This window comes from Pavona decussata, unplaced genomic scaffold (genome assembly GCF_977016875.1).
Source record: "Pavona decussata unplaced genomic scaffold, jaPavDecu1.1 SCAFFOLD_156, whole genome shotgun sequence".
NCBI classification, from domain to species: Eukaryota; Metazoa; Cnidaria; class Anthozoa; order Scleractinia; family Agariciidae; genus Pavona; species Pavona decussata.
In genome coordinates, this window is record NW_028145568.1 from 3,939,717 (window position 1) to 3,955,054 (window position 15,338).

General features: G+C 39.4%; 1 protein-coding gene across 1 annotated transcript; it reads right to left on the bottom strand.

Moving 5' to 3' along the window:
- Positions 1-2,226: 2,226 nt before the first annotated feature.
- LOC146465399 (uncharacterized) lies at positions 2,227-12,814 on the bottom strand. The gene is made up of 11 exons (XM_085128759.1): positions 12,280-12,814; positions 11,761-11,997; positions 11,396-11,508; positions 10,769-10,999; positions 9,724-9,836; positions 7,924-8,540; positions 6,776-7,480; positions 5,741-6,098; positions 5,007-5,141; positions 4,027-4,273; positions 2,227-2,756 (listed from the first exon to the last, which is right to left on the bottom strand). Exons 2-11 carry the CDS (start codon positions 11,950-11,952, stop codon positions 2,387-2,389), a joined length of 3,081 nt encoding a protein of 1,026 aa, XP_084984885.1. The 5' UTR covers positions 11,953-11,997; positions 12,280-12,814; the 3' UTR covers positions 2,227-2,386.
- Between the last annotated feature and the right edge of the window lie 2,524 nt (positions 12,815-15,338).

The following is a 15,338-nucleotide window of genomic DNA, read 5'->3' on the forward strand; positions in this document are numbered from 1 at the left end:
AGTGGCAGTATTGAATCATACAAATAATCACTTGAATTCCCAGTGTATTAATTGAATTAAAGGGGCAGTGTCACTTATTTTTAGTGTCACCTTGAATAGCCAAAAACTATATTTGTATGGTTGTAAACGTTCTATTTATGGTTCGGCGTTGTTAACAATAACCCTACTAGTGCAAAGAAACTGGTATCATTCATCTATATCTGCAGATGGCTAGGATGGAATTGAAAAAAATTGGCCAGCTTTTTCAAGTTCCTTCTGAGTATTTTGGAAAAACTGCCAAATTCTGATTATAGTTTATTTTCTAGGCGAAGTCATTTCATATTTTCTTCCCAATGCGGTAAGAGAAATTTCGTGTTAGAAAAGAGATTCTTAGTCAAATATTTGAACAGCTTTGGCCAACAAACAGCAAAATCTCCGCGACAGTGCCCCTTTAACGTAGGGCTCCCGTCCCAATTGTTGCGCTGTTTAAAAGCGTAAAATGCACAAAACCCCAATTAAACGTTTGCTACACAGGCTAACTTTACTTGGGCTGCCTGTGATCGAACTGCCGCCATCATGATGTCGGTTAGGGTGACGAGCGCAACAGGGGGAGAGCGCTAAATCTACAGAGGGGTACTAGGAGGGAAATAAAACGACAGAAGGACATCCATTTACAGCCAAATAGCGTCTTCAATGTACTGAGTATTAAAAAAAGTGCCCAGTACGCGTATTCAGAAGCAAAATAGCCTTCCCCACATTCGGCCCGAACCAGGGGCCCGTTTCTCGAAAGTCCCGGTAACTTCCCGATAAAATTTTCGTCGATTTTTGTTAGCTTTAAATACTAAATTTTAAAATATTGTAATTCTATGAAAACATTGGCCAAGCACCAAGTCTGTTATCACTGTGTAATCGGCGAAAAAACATTTAAAAATATAGTTATCGGGCCCGGTAAGTTAGCGGGATTTTGGCCCCCCAGGCCCGCGGTATCCCTCGAGGGGAAGAAGCTCCTTATCGGAGGTGTTAGGAGCTGCACGTTACAAGTCGTTGAGCTTGCACAAGTGTAACATAGTTCGTATTCTTTTGGGATCAGCCGTTTGAACCTAAACCTCTTCATTCAAATGTCCGTAGAAATTTTGTGAATGAATTTGATGCTCCACAATCGCATCGCCCTTGCTACCTCACAGCTTTGAATGATTGAGTCTTTCAAATTGATAGGGCAATTCATGTGTCTCCAGCGGCCTCAGATCAGACCATTCTGTCACTAGTACTGAGTCAAGCCTTCTTGTCAGACATGTTCGTTTATTCATTCACGCATATAAATGTATATGGTTTCGTTGGTGGACAATCAAGGATTGGTGCACGGATAGAAAGTCGTACCGGCTATCAAGCAATTATAAGATTATAAGAAGTAGTGTGTAGAGAGAGATTTAGAGGTGATGATGACGAACGCTCTTTTGTCATGCATTCAAGTCCTTTCATGATACTGCGGTATTTAAAAATTATTCCACGAGCGCAAGTGGTATATGAGGAGATAGCTAGATATATATAGCCAAAGAGGTGCGTAGCGCCGAGTTGGCTATAATCGTCACACATCCAACAAGCGTGAGTGGAATAATTGTTTTATTTAAACAAAAAATCAAGAAAATATTGTTAGATCTTGCTGGTCTCGCTTTGCAAGAACAACCAGAAGACAATAGCCCACTTTGAAAATGAATGATGGCCTGAGTCGAGAGTAGCTGCACAAGCGATTGTGGGATTACTTGTGGGGACGCTGGATGCGAAGATAATAGCCAACGTCTCTCTAAACCTTCCCACAATCGCTTGGGCAGCTACTCTCGACTCAGGCTATCACTCGTTTTCAAAGTGGGCTGTTTAATGGTCCTAATTTCTCGGGCAATTGGTATAAATGGCTCGTATACCATGGCCACTTAGCCAATCAAATCCCTGGAATTACATATATAGTACACAGAAACATGATTGGGGGATAATATACTGGTGAGTTTTTATACCGTTTTACAAGATACTTCTATCAATCAGAGATTTATAACATTACTTAACTAGAGTCAATTAATCAAGAACGTTACCTGTATTACCTCAAAGCCTAACAAAAAAATAATAAATAGATAAATTAAACTTCCTCTGCCGTTTCCTTCATACCATCTTCTGGTTAAGCATTGCCGCGCTTCGTTTGTTGTTAATTGGTAAAAACGCTACTCATTTATAATAAATAATGGGCTCAACAACGTTTAAGTTATTCGTTTATTAATCAGTATTCCAAATCATAACATTACCAGAGTAGGTGCATTAGTCTGCAATGAAATTAATAAACAGACTTCTTTCCAAATATTTTGGAACATAAAATGTAGTAAATGCCAGCAAACCGTTACAAATCCGAGAGTGAGTTGCTTCATGTCTCCTCAGTGTTGGTTCCTGGCGCCTGACAGGTTGAAGGAAAGTTATACCTCCCCTTGTTTGCCTTTAAGTACGCAAAACCCTGGTGCCATTGGATTGCATTTCCTTTCTCTGTGTCGCAACTCTTTGCATTGCGAGCTATCTCCTGTTCATTAAGGACTCGGTCCCACAGATTGAAATCTGAAACCAAGTGCTGATCATTGCCAACCTTCAATGAGAGCCCGCCAGGAATTTCTCCTCTGTTTTTGTTTACAACTGAATGAATATTCTTTCCGTCGAAATAAACATGGACAACACCACTGAAGCCAGACCAGGTCACACAAATCTGGTGCCACTTGAAGTCTCGCAGCTGGTTCATTGTAACTCTGCGGGAACCGAAAGCAGACTTTTAGTCATGTTGTTAAAAATGGACCTTAATTGACCCAGTGAGAAAGTTGTTAAATTAATGATTCTTCAAAACGACATAAATCCGGTTTGACCAGTTATTATCTATAAAAAATTACTAGAATACACCGACCACTCCTTGGTCTAGATATGGTTTAACATTTAGAAATATTTTTCAACGCTTATCGACATGTCTATGGGAGTGTGTGAACTGGAGCCCAGTGTATATATGGCTGCCTCTCTTCTTTGTCATAATATGGCGGCAGTTTGCCTTCAGTTGCAATCTTTAAGCATTGCGAACTATATAGATTGATGAAGTTAGCATAACGTTAGCTTTTGCATCAGCTGGTATGTTTGGTTTGTAGCTAAGGTTTCATCAACGTAACGTATCTTCTCAAACATTTTGGTAACTTGCTTTGACGCTCTATTAATAGCTTTTGTTCTATAGATCAGCAATATTATGTACAAAGATGAATCTTTAGAGAGCCGTCTCGTTCTCTACATTCCTGACTGAATATACGCATGGCAGACGGAGTCAACCATTCATTTGGGATAGCGAAACGTTGAAAACAAAGTGCTCGACTTGACACATTAATTCAGAGAAATCTTGTTTTAAGCCGTTGCGCTATCCGAACTATGACTGTCCAGTGTCAGACATCACGTTCTCGAAACTGTCGAAAAAGAGACCGTGGTGACAAGACTGATGTAACAAATGATGGTCTCACCACGGAGCACTCCACACAGATAACTACTACTACGCAATCTTATGACCGTACCCAAACTTTAAGCAAGGGCCCATACTATATAAATGGGATAGCTCCTCCCACCTTTGTCACACAGTCAGCGCGCTTCAACGTCACGGTCACATTAGGAATAGCGGACATAGTGAGCAAGTAGGAATTAAACGTTATGGAAACGGTATTTCCCGAAATAAAGCTAAACGTGTCTTAAAAAAAAAAAATAACCTAAGCTGTTAAAAGAGTATTTTGGACAAAACATATTGTAATTGAGTCGCAAAAACAAATTATCAAATCTCGCTTTTTTCAGGAAAATAGATTCACGTACGAATTTCAAATTTATTCTGTCAATATTCCATTGACCCTGCGATGTTCACAGCTCAGTGTGTGCAATGAAATGACTGGCAGCTTGGCTAGGTCAAGGTTTCTTTTATAGTGCGTGTCATTGGTGAAGACCTTGATTGTGCTAAGATAACATAACAAACAAAAAGGCTTGTAATTTGCTGATTCATACCGCTGAAGCTCTGGGTCCTGGTCCAGCCTGGGCGTGATTGACACAAAAAATACAATTTGGTTGTCAATAACTTCGAGGGCTGTCCATATATGGTTCATCCAGTTTTCCATCCAGACCTGGAAGACGCTATTTCTTCTATTCCAATCTTGTCTCACGAAGTTTAGTTTTAGCCAGTGACACATTGTAAGCACCGGTAAAACTGGGACGCGATGTCCAAACCACACAAGTTCTTTTGCATCAAACGTTGCTAAAAAAAATAATAAAAGAAAAAAATAGGATGTTAATCAGTTCTAAAGAAACTATGGTGCTGCGTCGGTGGGTAGTAGAAACTAGCAGAAACAGAGTTGATAACTTAAGGTAAATTGGCCAACGTAAAGACATTCGAGTGCTGACGTTTCGAGCGTTAGCAACTCGTCAGAGCTCTGGCGGATGATGCCTACTTTCGATAGGACTCCTGGGTTCAAACCTTTTTTCATTTCTTTAATACTTGGACCAACTGTAAGATTCGTATAGCCGTTCCTAAAGATCTTCTTTTCCTGTGTAGTGGGTTGAACGGGGGGCCGCTTCCTGAAGATGTCCACGCCGTATAATATTTCATCGCGCTAGTTGGGAACCTTATTGGAAACTTTTTCTCGCACTACCAACCCCCCCCCCCCCCCTCCTCTTCCCCCTAATTTCCGTTGCAATAGCCTCAATTCTGTCGGAGTAATGGGGGCGGAAATCGCCCCTCCAACAACCGTGCAATACTTTTCTTAGGCATGAGTAGACATCATCCTTATTATTATTGTTACTTTGCGGAAGGCGAAAAGAGCCCGGTATAGATATGGTTAAGGTAAAAATCTGCTTACTTCAAATCAGCTTTATCTGCCACAAAAGAGAACCTGTAAGGTCGCGATTCATTTAAAACGAGAGAGCATAATCTTTGAGCAACCTTGCCTGTCAAACATATGCCTAACATGCCTGGAAAAATGTCTACTTACGGACGCATTTCTTGTCTGGCCTAAGTGTTTTGTTTCCTGGACACTCGGGAATGCACTTATTGTACTGCACATCAATGGCAGCTCTGCAAGCGTTGCAACCTTCACCTAGTATAGCACTTTCTGGGGACTTGCAACCTGTAAAGCAAAAGCAATAACACTTTGTCTTTGACACAATTATAACTTTTCCAACAATAGCGATAACATGGAGATAACCAAATATGCCAAAATAATGTAGGACACTCGCTTGGCTCAGCAGAGAGGCACCAGTAATCTTTGTAGCTCTTCTTTATTCTTCAATGACTGGTTCTTCACTACATCAACTCTACAACAATTCTACTCAATTCTACGTCTACTCTACATCTTTTCTACGAGTATCACTCAAATCACGCCTTACTTTATAGTGTGCTGTAAACATGTTTACGACCGTAATTTAACCAAGGCCAGATGGTCCCAACCAGAGATAAGAATACAGTAACGGGAAAGAACAACACAACTGTTCTAAGAAAACAGATAGAAAGAGGAACCAATCAGACTGATAAAATCCTTAAGTGCTTTGCCTTGATTTCAACCTTGAGGAGGCAAAAGCCAAGGTTAAACTGAGGAAGTAGGCAAACCTGTCCACAGCACAACTGTTAACTATAATCTTTGAACAACAGGAAAATGTCAAATAATCTGGCAAATATCCATCAAAACTACCGAAAGGAAATAGCACCTGTATTCTAATTCCTTCTTACCGGCCAATGGGTCACAGTCCTTGTGGCATTTCTGAATACAGAGGTTTGTTTCAAGATCTTTTACGGTGTCTCCTTTACATTCAGCTTTCGTAAGTCTACGTGAGACTATGTGAGCATCCATCACCATGGCGGGGCTCTCATCGTTGCCAAACGCATAGAAACGTACATTGAGATGCTCGTTGATGTCTATCATATTAAGATAAATGTCTCCGCTGTCTGAGGTTCCTGTACTCTTTCCATATTCAATAAGCGTACTCTTCTCAGATTCGGTAATGCAAACGAAGTAGGACTGATACAAAGAAGTGTCGCCAAGGGCCCGAGCGTTGATGTTTGTTGTAGATGTCTTTAAAGTAGTGCCCTGCCAAAAAGACGTACTTACAAATTAACATTATGCAGCAGTATTAGAAAATATTTCTTAGGCTAATGGTAAATTCAACGTTCTCTTTGCAGCTGTGGAAGTTTGGAATAATCTAGATGAAAGTGTTAAACACTTCCCCTTATAAAAGAAAGGTCAAAGAAAACATCTTGCAGTCTTATTGTCAATGCTCATGAGTTTTCACCTGGTACTTATATATCTATTTGTTTATTTATTTGTTTATTTATTTATTTATTATTTATTTATTTATTTTTTATTTTACTTACTTAAATACTTTCTTCTTTAATTGAATGCTTTTTCTACTTTCTCTCTTAAGCTTTAGTGCCAACCAAGCTCATACTTGTAAATACTACATAACTTTACTCAGCTCGATTAGCTTTTTAGTTATACTAAGTAAATTTGCCTACTTTTGTATTAGTATATTATGTTGTAATTTTTTGTCTTGGTAAGAAAGCTTGCTACTGACGGACTACTACTGCTGATGTCGCAAAAAGTGACAACTGTGATTGACAATGGCATTATGATGCTGCAGTTGGTTCTTAAGTGACATTTTCTTAGAGATATGCCAAGAAGACAAATGAACGTCACGAAATACCTTGAAGGCAACCGCCTTACGTTTAACATGGCGCGAATACAAAATTATGGTAAAGAAATGTCACCTTGTATACAGCTGCCTTCTCTGGAGATATTTCCACATAATATCTTGAGTCGTGGTTTTTGGGTAAAGCGGCAAACACGACGAATATTGTTCCGTCTGATGATGCAGTAAAGTGCAAACACTTGCCCTCAGTATCCGTTGGATCAAAACGAAGGGCATTTGACCATTTCACTTGGCAAGGTTCCTTTGCAGTCACACTGTCTGATGCCCTCTTGGTAGGCTTCTTATATGGCAACTCCGCTCGCGCTAATTTGGCTCCTTTCATTTCTTCGGTAAGAGTTGGAAAGAACTTTTTTGACTCCTGAAAGTCACTTGCCAAGAGAGTAAGAGTACCATCAACTTCATTGTACGTGAGCACTAGGCCAAGGATAGATACTTTTCTACGGTCAGTCTTGTTACTGTTGCCATTGTTAAACCCGCCGTACAAATGAAATGAGCCCTCGCGGTCGCTCGTGTACCACATATTTTCGTGAAATCTAACAAGGCGGCTTGCGTCACGTTCTAAGTTGAACGGCTTACGGAAAGCGTTGGGAAGATCATTTAGCATATCGAAAGAAACCTTCCACACTTTGCTGTGTTTGGCTATTGTGTCCCACGTTGGTTTGGCCTTGGTGTCCATGAAAGGATTCTGTGGCTTGCTGTTGAATGGTTGATCGTTTTGTCGCCTACACCTCTCCAGTCTCATATCTGAGATTGAGATTGGACCCTAAAAAGGATAAATTGCAAACAAAAACTTTCCAATCAAATTACTTACTTACAAGTTACTTGCCCTTTTACATTCAGTTAAATCGTCTTCAGATGCATTTCAGCGAGTATCACAAAAATTGGCGCATTTTGTCTCCATTTAAAATAGAAACTATAAATTAATCAACTCCTCCTCTCCCACTTCCCCTCCCCACCTCCCTGGATGGTACTTCCAAACAAGTGTGGTCTTTCCTAGTTTGATTGGGCTAAATGTGGTTTATGCGATATGAGCATACATTTAGGAGAGCAGGTTGGTTCACTTTTCGCCCACTAGCCCAAATGAATTGAAGAGCAGGTTGGTCAACACAATACATATGAGTCTGTCAATCGCAATCGCTCCATTATCCCAAACATTTATTTCCATTGATAAATGTAACAATTAAATTAATAATAAGGTAACTATACCTCTTCCATATAAATTTCAGTGGCTCTCTTCAAACATGTTCTTCGTCTTTGCATGGCCTCTTCCACTGCTTGACGACTGTCAAACTCACAGTAATATCTTGTCTTGTTCCCATCAGAGGTTGTAACTTCATAAAAGCTCAAAGTTTTCCCCTCCTTTTCTTCAGTCTGAATTGAAGCAGCATTTCCTTGGCATCCCCAATTAACCGTCTCGTCGTTAAACAAAGCATTTGCCTTGAAATTAAGCAGGTCAGTCATGGAGCCCATCTGAAAACGAAAGGCCTTTGCATACTTAGGAACTGTTTGCAGCCATTCTTTGAATTGAGTCTTAAATGCAGGCGAGTACACATCTGAAAGGATGGATGCAATATCCTGACTGCCTCCCTGAGCAACAACTGAAGTTGAAGTTGTCTTTGCTTGCTCTCTGCTGCTTTCGCTTGTCTTGTAAGATGATTTGGCTGAAACACTTGAAAACAAAGACTTATATTCCATTTCCATTTGTATCTCGAATTCCTTTTTGCTTTTAACGTCACTAGCGTCCATTGTCTTTCGAATCTCCAACCGGCCACCAAACTTTGCAGATTTCACAAAGTGAGTTCCCCATCGCTGAATAAAGTTTTCTAAGAAAAATAAGGCATTTAGGTGAGATTTGAAGTTCCCTTAACCCTACCTAGACCAGGAGGAGAGGCCATTGTGTTCACGGCAACTTTGAAACTGAATAACTTTTTTTTTTAATATTTGAGCAAACACCCTGAAACTTCAGGACTTTTTCGCAAATTTATCAAGAAAAAAAATTAATGTGGTCGGTAAGTGATGATTGACTTTAATGTTACCATGACAAACAATTATTGACAGGCAGTTTTTTCGAGAAAAAAAAAAGGAAAATTCCTTTTAAAATAAAGAAAAATCACTTTTATTCCCGTAACGTTTGTGTTTTTAGCTCATATTAGTGTTCCTTTTTTGGTTTTGCTGACTTTCCTTTCAATTGTGGCGGTGCTGGGAAAATCCAGAAATCCAAGATGGCGGATCCAAGATGGCCGGCATTTGGCAGTCGTTACCTAATTTCCACGTCATGATAGGTTAAGTTAATGCGTCTCATTAGGTCGAATTTTAAAGGGACAGTATCACCCTATTTTAAGGAACACATCGAAAATCGGAAAGACGCTATTCGGTTGATTGCAGCCAAGATATAATGACAAAATTCCATTAAAAGACTATCAGAATGCAAAGAAACTATCCACGGATATTTTTGCCGGCAGATGACCGAGATAGAGAGGGGTTTCAATTTGAAAACGTCTGGCGGACGTTTTCAAATTTCGCCGTTGTAACGCATCAAAAATCGCTGGTTGTACTATATTTTGGTTCAACCTCTCGTCTTTGAATCACTATCAATATTTTTTTTTTTAAATTAGCGATTGAGAAATTAATTAACACAGTGTTCAAAGTTTAAATTTAGTGAATTTTGGCCAAAAATTATGATATCTCCCATAGATCTCCCATGATACTGCCCCTTTAAGTACATTCAAATTCGCTGTGTCGTTCTTTTGATTTTTTTACCGCGCTGTTTCCACTGATGTGTTTGATGGAAACTAGGGAAGGAAATTCCTTTTCGCGAGAAGTTTAAGCTAATAAAATGCCTGCTATCGCTTTGATTCAATCTTCTTTTGAGTGAAAACTAATTCGACCAATACGAAACCGCGTATTACCCTTATCACAACTAAACTACTCAGGGTTTTAGTAAAAAAGAAATATTCAGGAGTTGACCACAGTTGTTTCAAGAGAAAGCCGACTTTGATACTTAACGGTATTTTAGAGGTGCTCCTGCTGAAAAGTATGAAGTTGGAAGGCTCATGAATTCTCGAAGAAAAGACATGCTCAGATGTTCCGGCTTGACTTCATCCATGAAGATCTCGTACCTGTTAACATGAGACTCAACGTTACTGGCTGACACTACAATAGGGACTTTAAGAAACCACGACGGCAACGCCAACGAAAACCTCGCTTCAAAATGTAAGTTCGCGTAATGTATTTCTACTTCGTAATTATTCCAATTCGTTCAACTTGATGAACAATGTGGTCGAACTATCCAATAACAGAACAGGTAAGAACGACGTTCTCCACAAAACCTTTCATTGTTCATTTCACGTTGTTGTTTGGCCGAGTACGGCGAAAAAATTCAAAACTCACGTGCAGGGCCTTTGTTTTTCTCACTAAATCCTATCGTTTTGTGACGTTTTCGTTGCCGTCGCCGTGGTAGTTTCTTAGCAAGCGTTCGATTGACCCTATCCCGGAATAGGAATACATACAATGATGTCAAGAAATCCCACAGAAGAGGTTTTTCGAGTTCAGTACTGGAGGACAAAGTCGCTCTAAAATTATCATGTGTCAGCGAAAGTTTGCAGAAATATCTTCCCAAATTTAGTTAAAAAGAGAAATCTAGCAGCTATTTCACTTATTCTTATTCGCGAATACGGTCAATCGAACGCATTCTTAAACTCACTAATATGTACCCTTGTACAACGACCTGAAAGGTAGTTTGAAACATAGGACCTGTGGAACGACGGAGAAACTAAAGTTAACTGCGCTAGTAGCACCTAGAGAAAAGCGTATTTACGACGTTAACAACGAAGCTGGCGGACTTTATATGATAAGAACGGAAAAGAATTTTCAAGAATTTTCTTTAGTCTAAAAACACTTTGAAAAATGCATTTTGACAATGCGCTACATTGGCATTTCTACTAGCCATCGTTTGTTTGATTCTACTCGGACAAACAAATCATCTCCTAGCATTACAATGGACTTTTTACTTTTACTTTTAGCTGTAAAACTAATCTTAACTCGGCCCTACCGTATAATATCAACATCCAGTACTGCCATATACTTTTGACTTGCAGTTGCGGTGGACTCGCCCCATGCTTCTTTTACTCCAGCTGAAAAGCCAAAGTACGAACCAGATACCCCTGCTTCTTGTTGCAGCTGTTTTTGATATTCCTCTCGACTCTCATACGTCACTATCGCAGCTTTGGTGTCATATACACCGTGCACATTCATGGTGTCCGGTACATCAAGGCCATCATATCTAACAAATACACAACAGGCCCCAGTTGTTCAAAGGCTGGATAACTTTATCCGCTGGATAAGGCACTATTCAAGGTCAAAATATATTTCACGTTAAACGTTGTCCAAGGTTTTCTTACACTGCCAAACTTAACTCTGGTTAGAGTGTGCATATTCGCTTGTACAAGAGAAAATACTGAAATCTTTGCACAGATTGAAACTGTTGGATAGTGACTTATCCACAGGATAAAGTTATCCGGCCTTTGAACAACTGGCCCCAGAACTATTGCATAACGGGAATAGAAACGCGACTGTATGCCTCAGAGTTGGTAGTTTTGCTGGTGGCTTGAGGTGTCGCGTTGCTACTAGCTGTTCATTTTGTTTCAGAATACAAAGGTTATCAACGAATTAAACTTACGTTCCTTTACCAGCACAGTTCCGCTGTACAATACTCATTTTTCTGGACTCCGGAGTATATCTCCCTCGACCATCAAATCCTACTCCAATAAAATCTGCTCCATCAATCATATTCTAGGAAAATAAAAGCAAGCGTCTAGATAAGTTTACTAACAAAGCTGTTAATATAGCAGCTTATTATCGAATGCCTAGCAACCTTGTTAGAAACATTAATTGTAGAGGTAGGCCTGGTACATAACCTGCGGCGAAATGGGTAAGATACGTATTGCAATTCGAAATGGTTATCCTTCCAGTTTGCCATCAATATAATTCAGTACCATTTGAGTGGTAAAAACACAAACTAGAATATCTGAACAGCGCGTTCACCTGGCAGACATCTGAAGTCCACTTTGCCGCGTAACAGGGATCACCTGGTTTGTAACCAGTTCCCCAACAACCATTCATCAAAGCGCTCCCGATTCCTGCAGGAAAGAGGTAAGGAACTGCCCCTACTTGGTTTGGAGATTCTTCCCCTGCTGAAACGCTTGCATCAATGTGATATCCAGACGGTAAAAACATGTCCTCGTTCTGCCATCCTTTGTCCGGTGTAATGTCTAGCTTGATCTTTTTAAAGAAAATACAAAGTTGAAGGTACTGATCGTAAAAAACATACATACTTTGACGCTAAAATTAAAAAAAAAAAGATCGCAAATACTCTATTAATAAAGAAAAACAAGGACATCGTTAATATTTTTAACAAATTCACGGAAATTAAGCAAGTTGAAGAACTGGGGAGATTGTGAACGTGCATGAAGTTATCGTCAACTTTAAATTGCACAATGCAAAGACGGGAATCGGTACGTGAGGATCGCATAGCCATTCAAGTCCTTATTCATCGTTTCTCACCTCTTTCTTTAGGAAATCGGACGCTTTCTGTTAGGCGTCGTCAACGATCTGCAATTGTTTGTCCACCAACTTTCCAGCCACCTCAATTCCTTTATCGATGGCTGCCTCCTGAACCTTGGGGTTTGCCAGCACGGCAGCAGCAGGACCAGCGCGCTTGGAGCCACTCACGTCACTCTTAACAGAAATGTCATCTTTGCTGTCTTCGTCTAAAATTCAAATTGCATTTCTTTGACAGGAAAATTCGAATATTCAAGGAGGCTCTGAACACCTCCCTGCAATTTGTTTTAAACTTTGCAAAAGGCTGCATCTGAACATTCCGATCACAGTTCCACAATAGAAAATGGGGGTCACCGAGTATGCTTTTTAGTAACGACCGCTTTAAGCTAAAATTGGGGATTACACTGTTAAGGTAATACTGATTTTATGATAACTCATTATGTCAAGAAAATGACTATGACTTGTTCACCGATGATTAGGCATTTGCTTAATGCCATTATTGTTGTATTAACTGATAAAGGGCATAGTATTAATCCGATGAAGTATAAGTGATGGGAAGTGCTGCACTGGTATACAGTCACCTTTAGCTTCAATATATGTTCTTTAACTAGTTTAAATAAAACCGCGGGAGGGCAATTAAAGGGAATTAATTGGTAGAATCGTTCTAAAGAATGGTTAATACGTTTTCAGGTACTTTTGAAACAGACTTGAAATAATGACCAACAGGTAACCTCGCTGCGCATTCTGGTGGTCGCTATGTAGCAGCTTACGCTCCGTTTTCCTTAATGTTTTGCGAATATGGTTTTAACTTGGAAATATTTCCCTTGATTAAAAATTTAAGTTTTTTATAACCGTTTGCAGTCGAAAATATTTTTCTTGGTAACGTTTCTTATTGCAATTTGATGTTTGACATTAGCACCTCATCTTAACGAATGATCATAAGGCAGTTTAACAAGAGAATCATAGGCTGCCATTATCAGTCTTATTTCTTGTGCTATAAGTTTTCATCTGGCCGGCAACGTAGAATGAACCGCGGTGTGGAATACTATCATCGCTTTCCTTGCTTACCTTTCACCGCGTCTCTTCGATTACTTGAGGTATAGCTTCTAAACCTGGCCTCGGTATCTTCCTTCCCATTCATCGAAGACACGTAATGATCTGCTGTTCTTCCGGGTCTTCCCGTATCCTTGATCTTTTCACGGTGTGGGAAAGCCAACACTAACGTAACTTAAAAACAACAACAACAAGGCGGGTGTTATTAGGAGGTCACTGCCTATAAAAGGCACCCTGAATTGAAAGTAGGAACTCAACATTGGCCAGAAAACGTCTTTCTGCACCAAATACACGTAATTGGGCTCCAAGTTCTATACCTTTCAAAGAAACAAATTGCTAGGGATAATTCCAATTGTGTTGCATTAACCTAAATAACATGACTCATTTTAAGACCTTTCTCCTCAAACCTTCTGCTAGGGAACATATGTTTCGAATCAATTTATCTGATACATTGTATGTCTAGCCCAGGCAAATCGACAATGTCATCGAATAGTTTAGCTGATGGAGAGTCAGTAGATCAAAGCTTATGGGACTCACCGCAATGATAAAGGAACAGTACAGCTAACCATTGAGTCTTCATCCTAGGTAATGCTAAAGCAATGAACAATCAGCTACTTTTACTTTCATTCACGACATATCACTTCTATAAAGGTCAGTAAAATGTAAACTTGATTGTTGCATTCAGGCGAAGTCTTAATTAATGTAACGGACAATTCAAGGAGGCCTACCTGTACTCGCTGCTTGCTCATAAACGTTTTGTCTTTTACCGGATGCGGACCTTTCAATGGACTGGTTCACAGCGGCTTGTTAACGCGACTAATTCTTTTCAACAAGGACGGCGTCAAAAGCCTCATCTGCTTTAGCGAACGTCAATTACTTAATAATAAAGCCACAAGCGAAAACTATCTCATTGTCCTTTTTGTCTGGCCGGAGATGTCTGCCAGTTAAGCCCGCCCAACATCGACATTACAAGCCAATCCCATTGTCTTCCCTGTTAATAATTAATGAAATAAAAGGAAGACTCATAGCTTTGTTCAACGTATTGAAAGTGTATCGAAAGCTAGTGCAAATATGAAGTAGATTTTTGTAATCTTAAGAGGAACTTTGTAGATTTAAATGGGGGATATCTAGATTTCCTTACGGTCTGCTTGCCTCTAGTGCAATAAGCGGATTTGGAAAAATCTACTTTTGAAACTAGATATAAAAAAACGAATTTAGAATACTGTAATTCTGTAGTGAAAAACTCTTTGTAAGAGTAAATTATAAGTCAGCGCGCGAGAGTTCTTGATCTTCCAATCAGTGTTGGTTTCTTTCTGCTACTTGTAAACGAAATTAAAACCAGGTGTCTAAAGTCTTCGTTTCCGTCTTTGATTCACCAAAATTGAAATTCAGCGATAATTACGAATTACGCGTCCCTTGGTTAGCAATACGCTAACAACGGCCTAGTTTTGAACTATTGAAAATTTATAGGAACGCGCTTACTTTAGCGACCTTATGAAAAATAGTAACAGGAACTTGATGTAAGGTGAGTAATAAATGAATAAATATGTTCTGCTTGGTATTATGGACAACTTCTTTATTTTTTCCTTTATTTTTGTTTTCAAGTTCACATCGTATTGTCTACGATGCATTCGTAGAACAGACTGGGTATAGAAAAATTCGAAATTTCATGGAAATTTATTTGCTCCTTTGAAAAAAAAATAGAAAAGTTTTAAAATCGTGATCACGGGTAGAACAAATACGGAAAAGGCTAGCATAATGAATAATATTCAATGATATCAATGCCACTGGTATATATGTTACGTTGCTAAGATATGGGGTAAGGTTGTTAGGACGAAATTGAATTTTTTTGCAAAAACTAAAAGCAAACAGAGCGTAGGAAGGACTTACATTACGCCCACCTGTTTTCATTGATGGCAAAATGTTACTCATAAATTAGTAAGAATTCGTCAAGAAAAGTCGACTACTTAGCAGAACACATACAAATGTCAACCGCTATTCATTGTTCA

Excerpts from the sequence above, each read along its gene's own strand:
- LOC146465399 (XM_085128759.1), bottom strand. The coding sequence starts at position 11,952 with ATGTTTTTACCGTCTGGATATCACATTGATGCAAGCGTTTCAGCAGGG. Across the intron at positions 6,099-6,775 it reads AGAAGGCAGCTGTATACAAG|GGCACTACTTTAAAGACATC; the intron begins GTGACATTTCTT and ends TCTTTTTGGCAG. Across the intron at positions 4,274-5,006 it reads GCCAGACAAGAAATGCGTCC|CAACGTTTGATGCAAAAGAA; the intron begins GTAAGTAGACAT and ends TATTTTTTTTAG.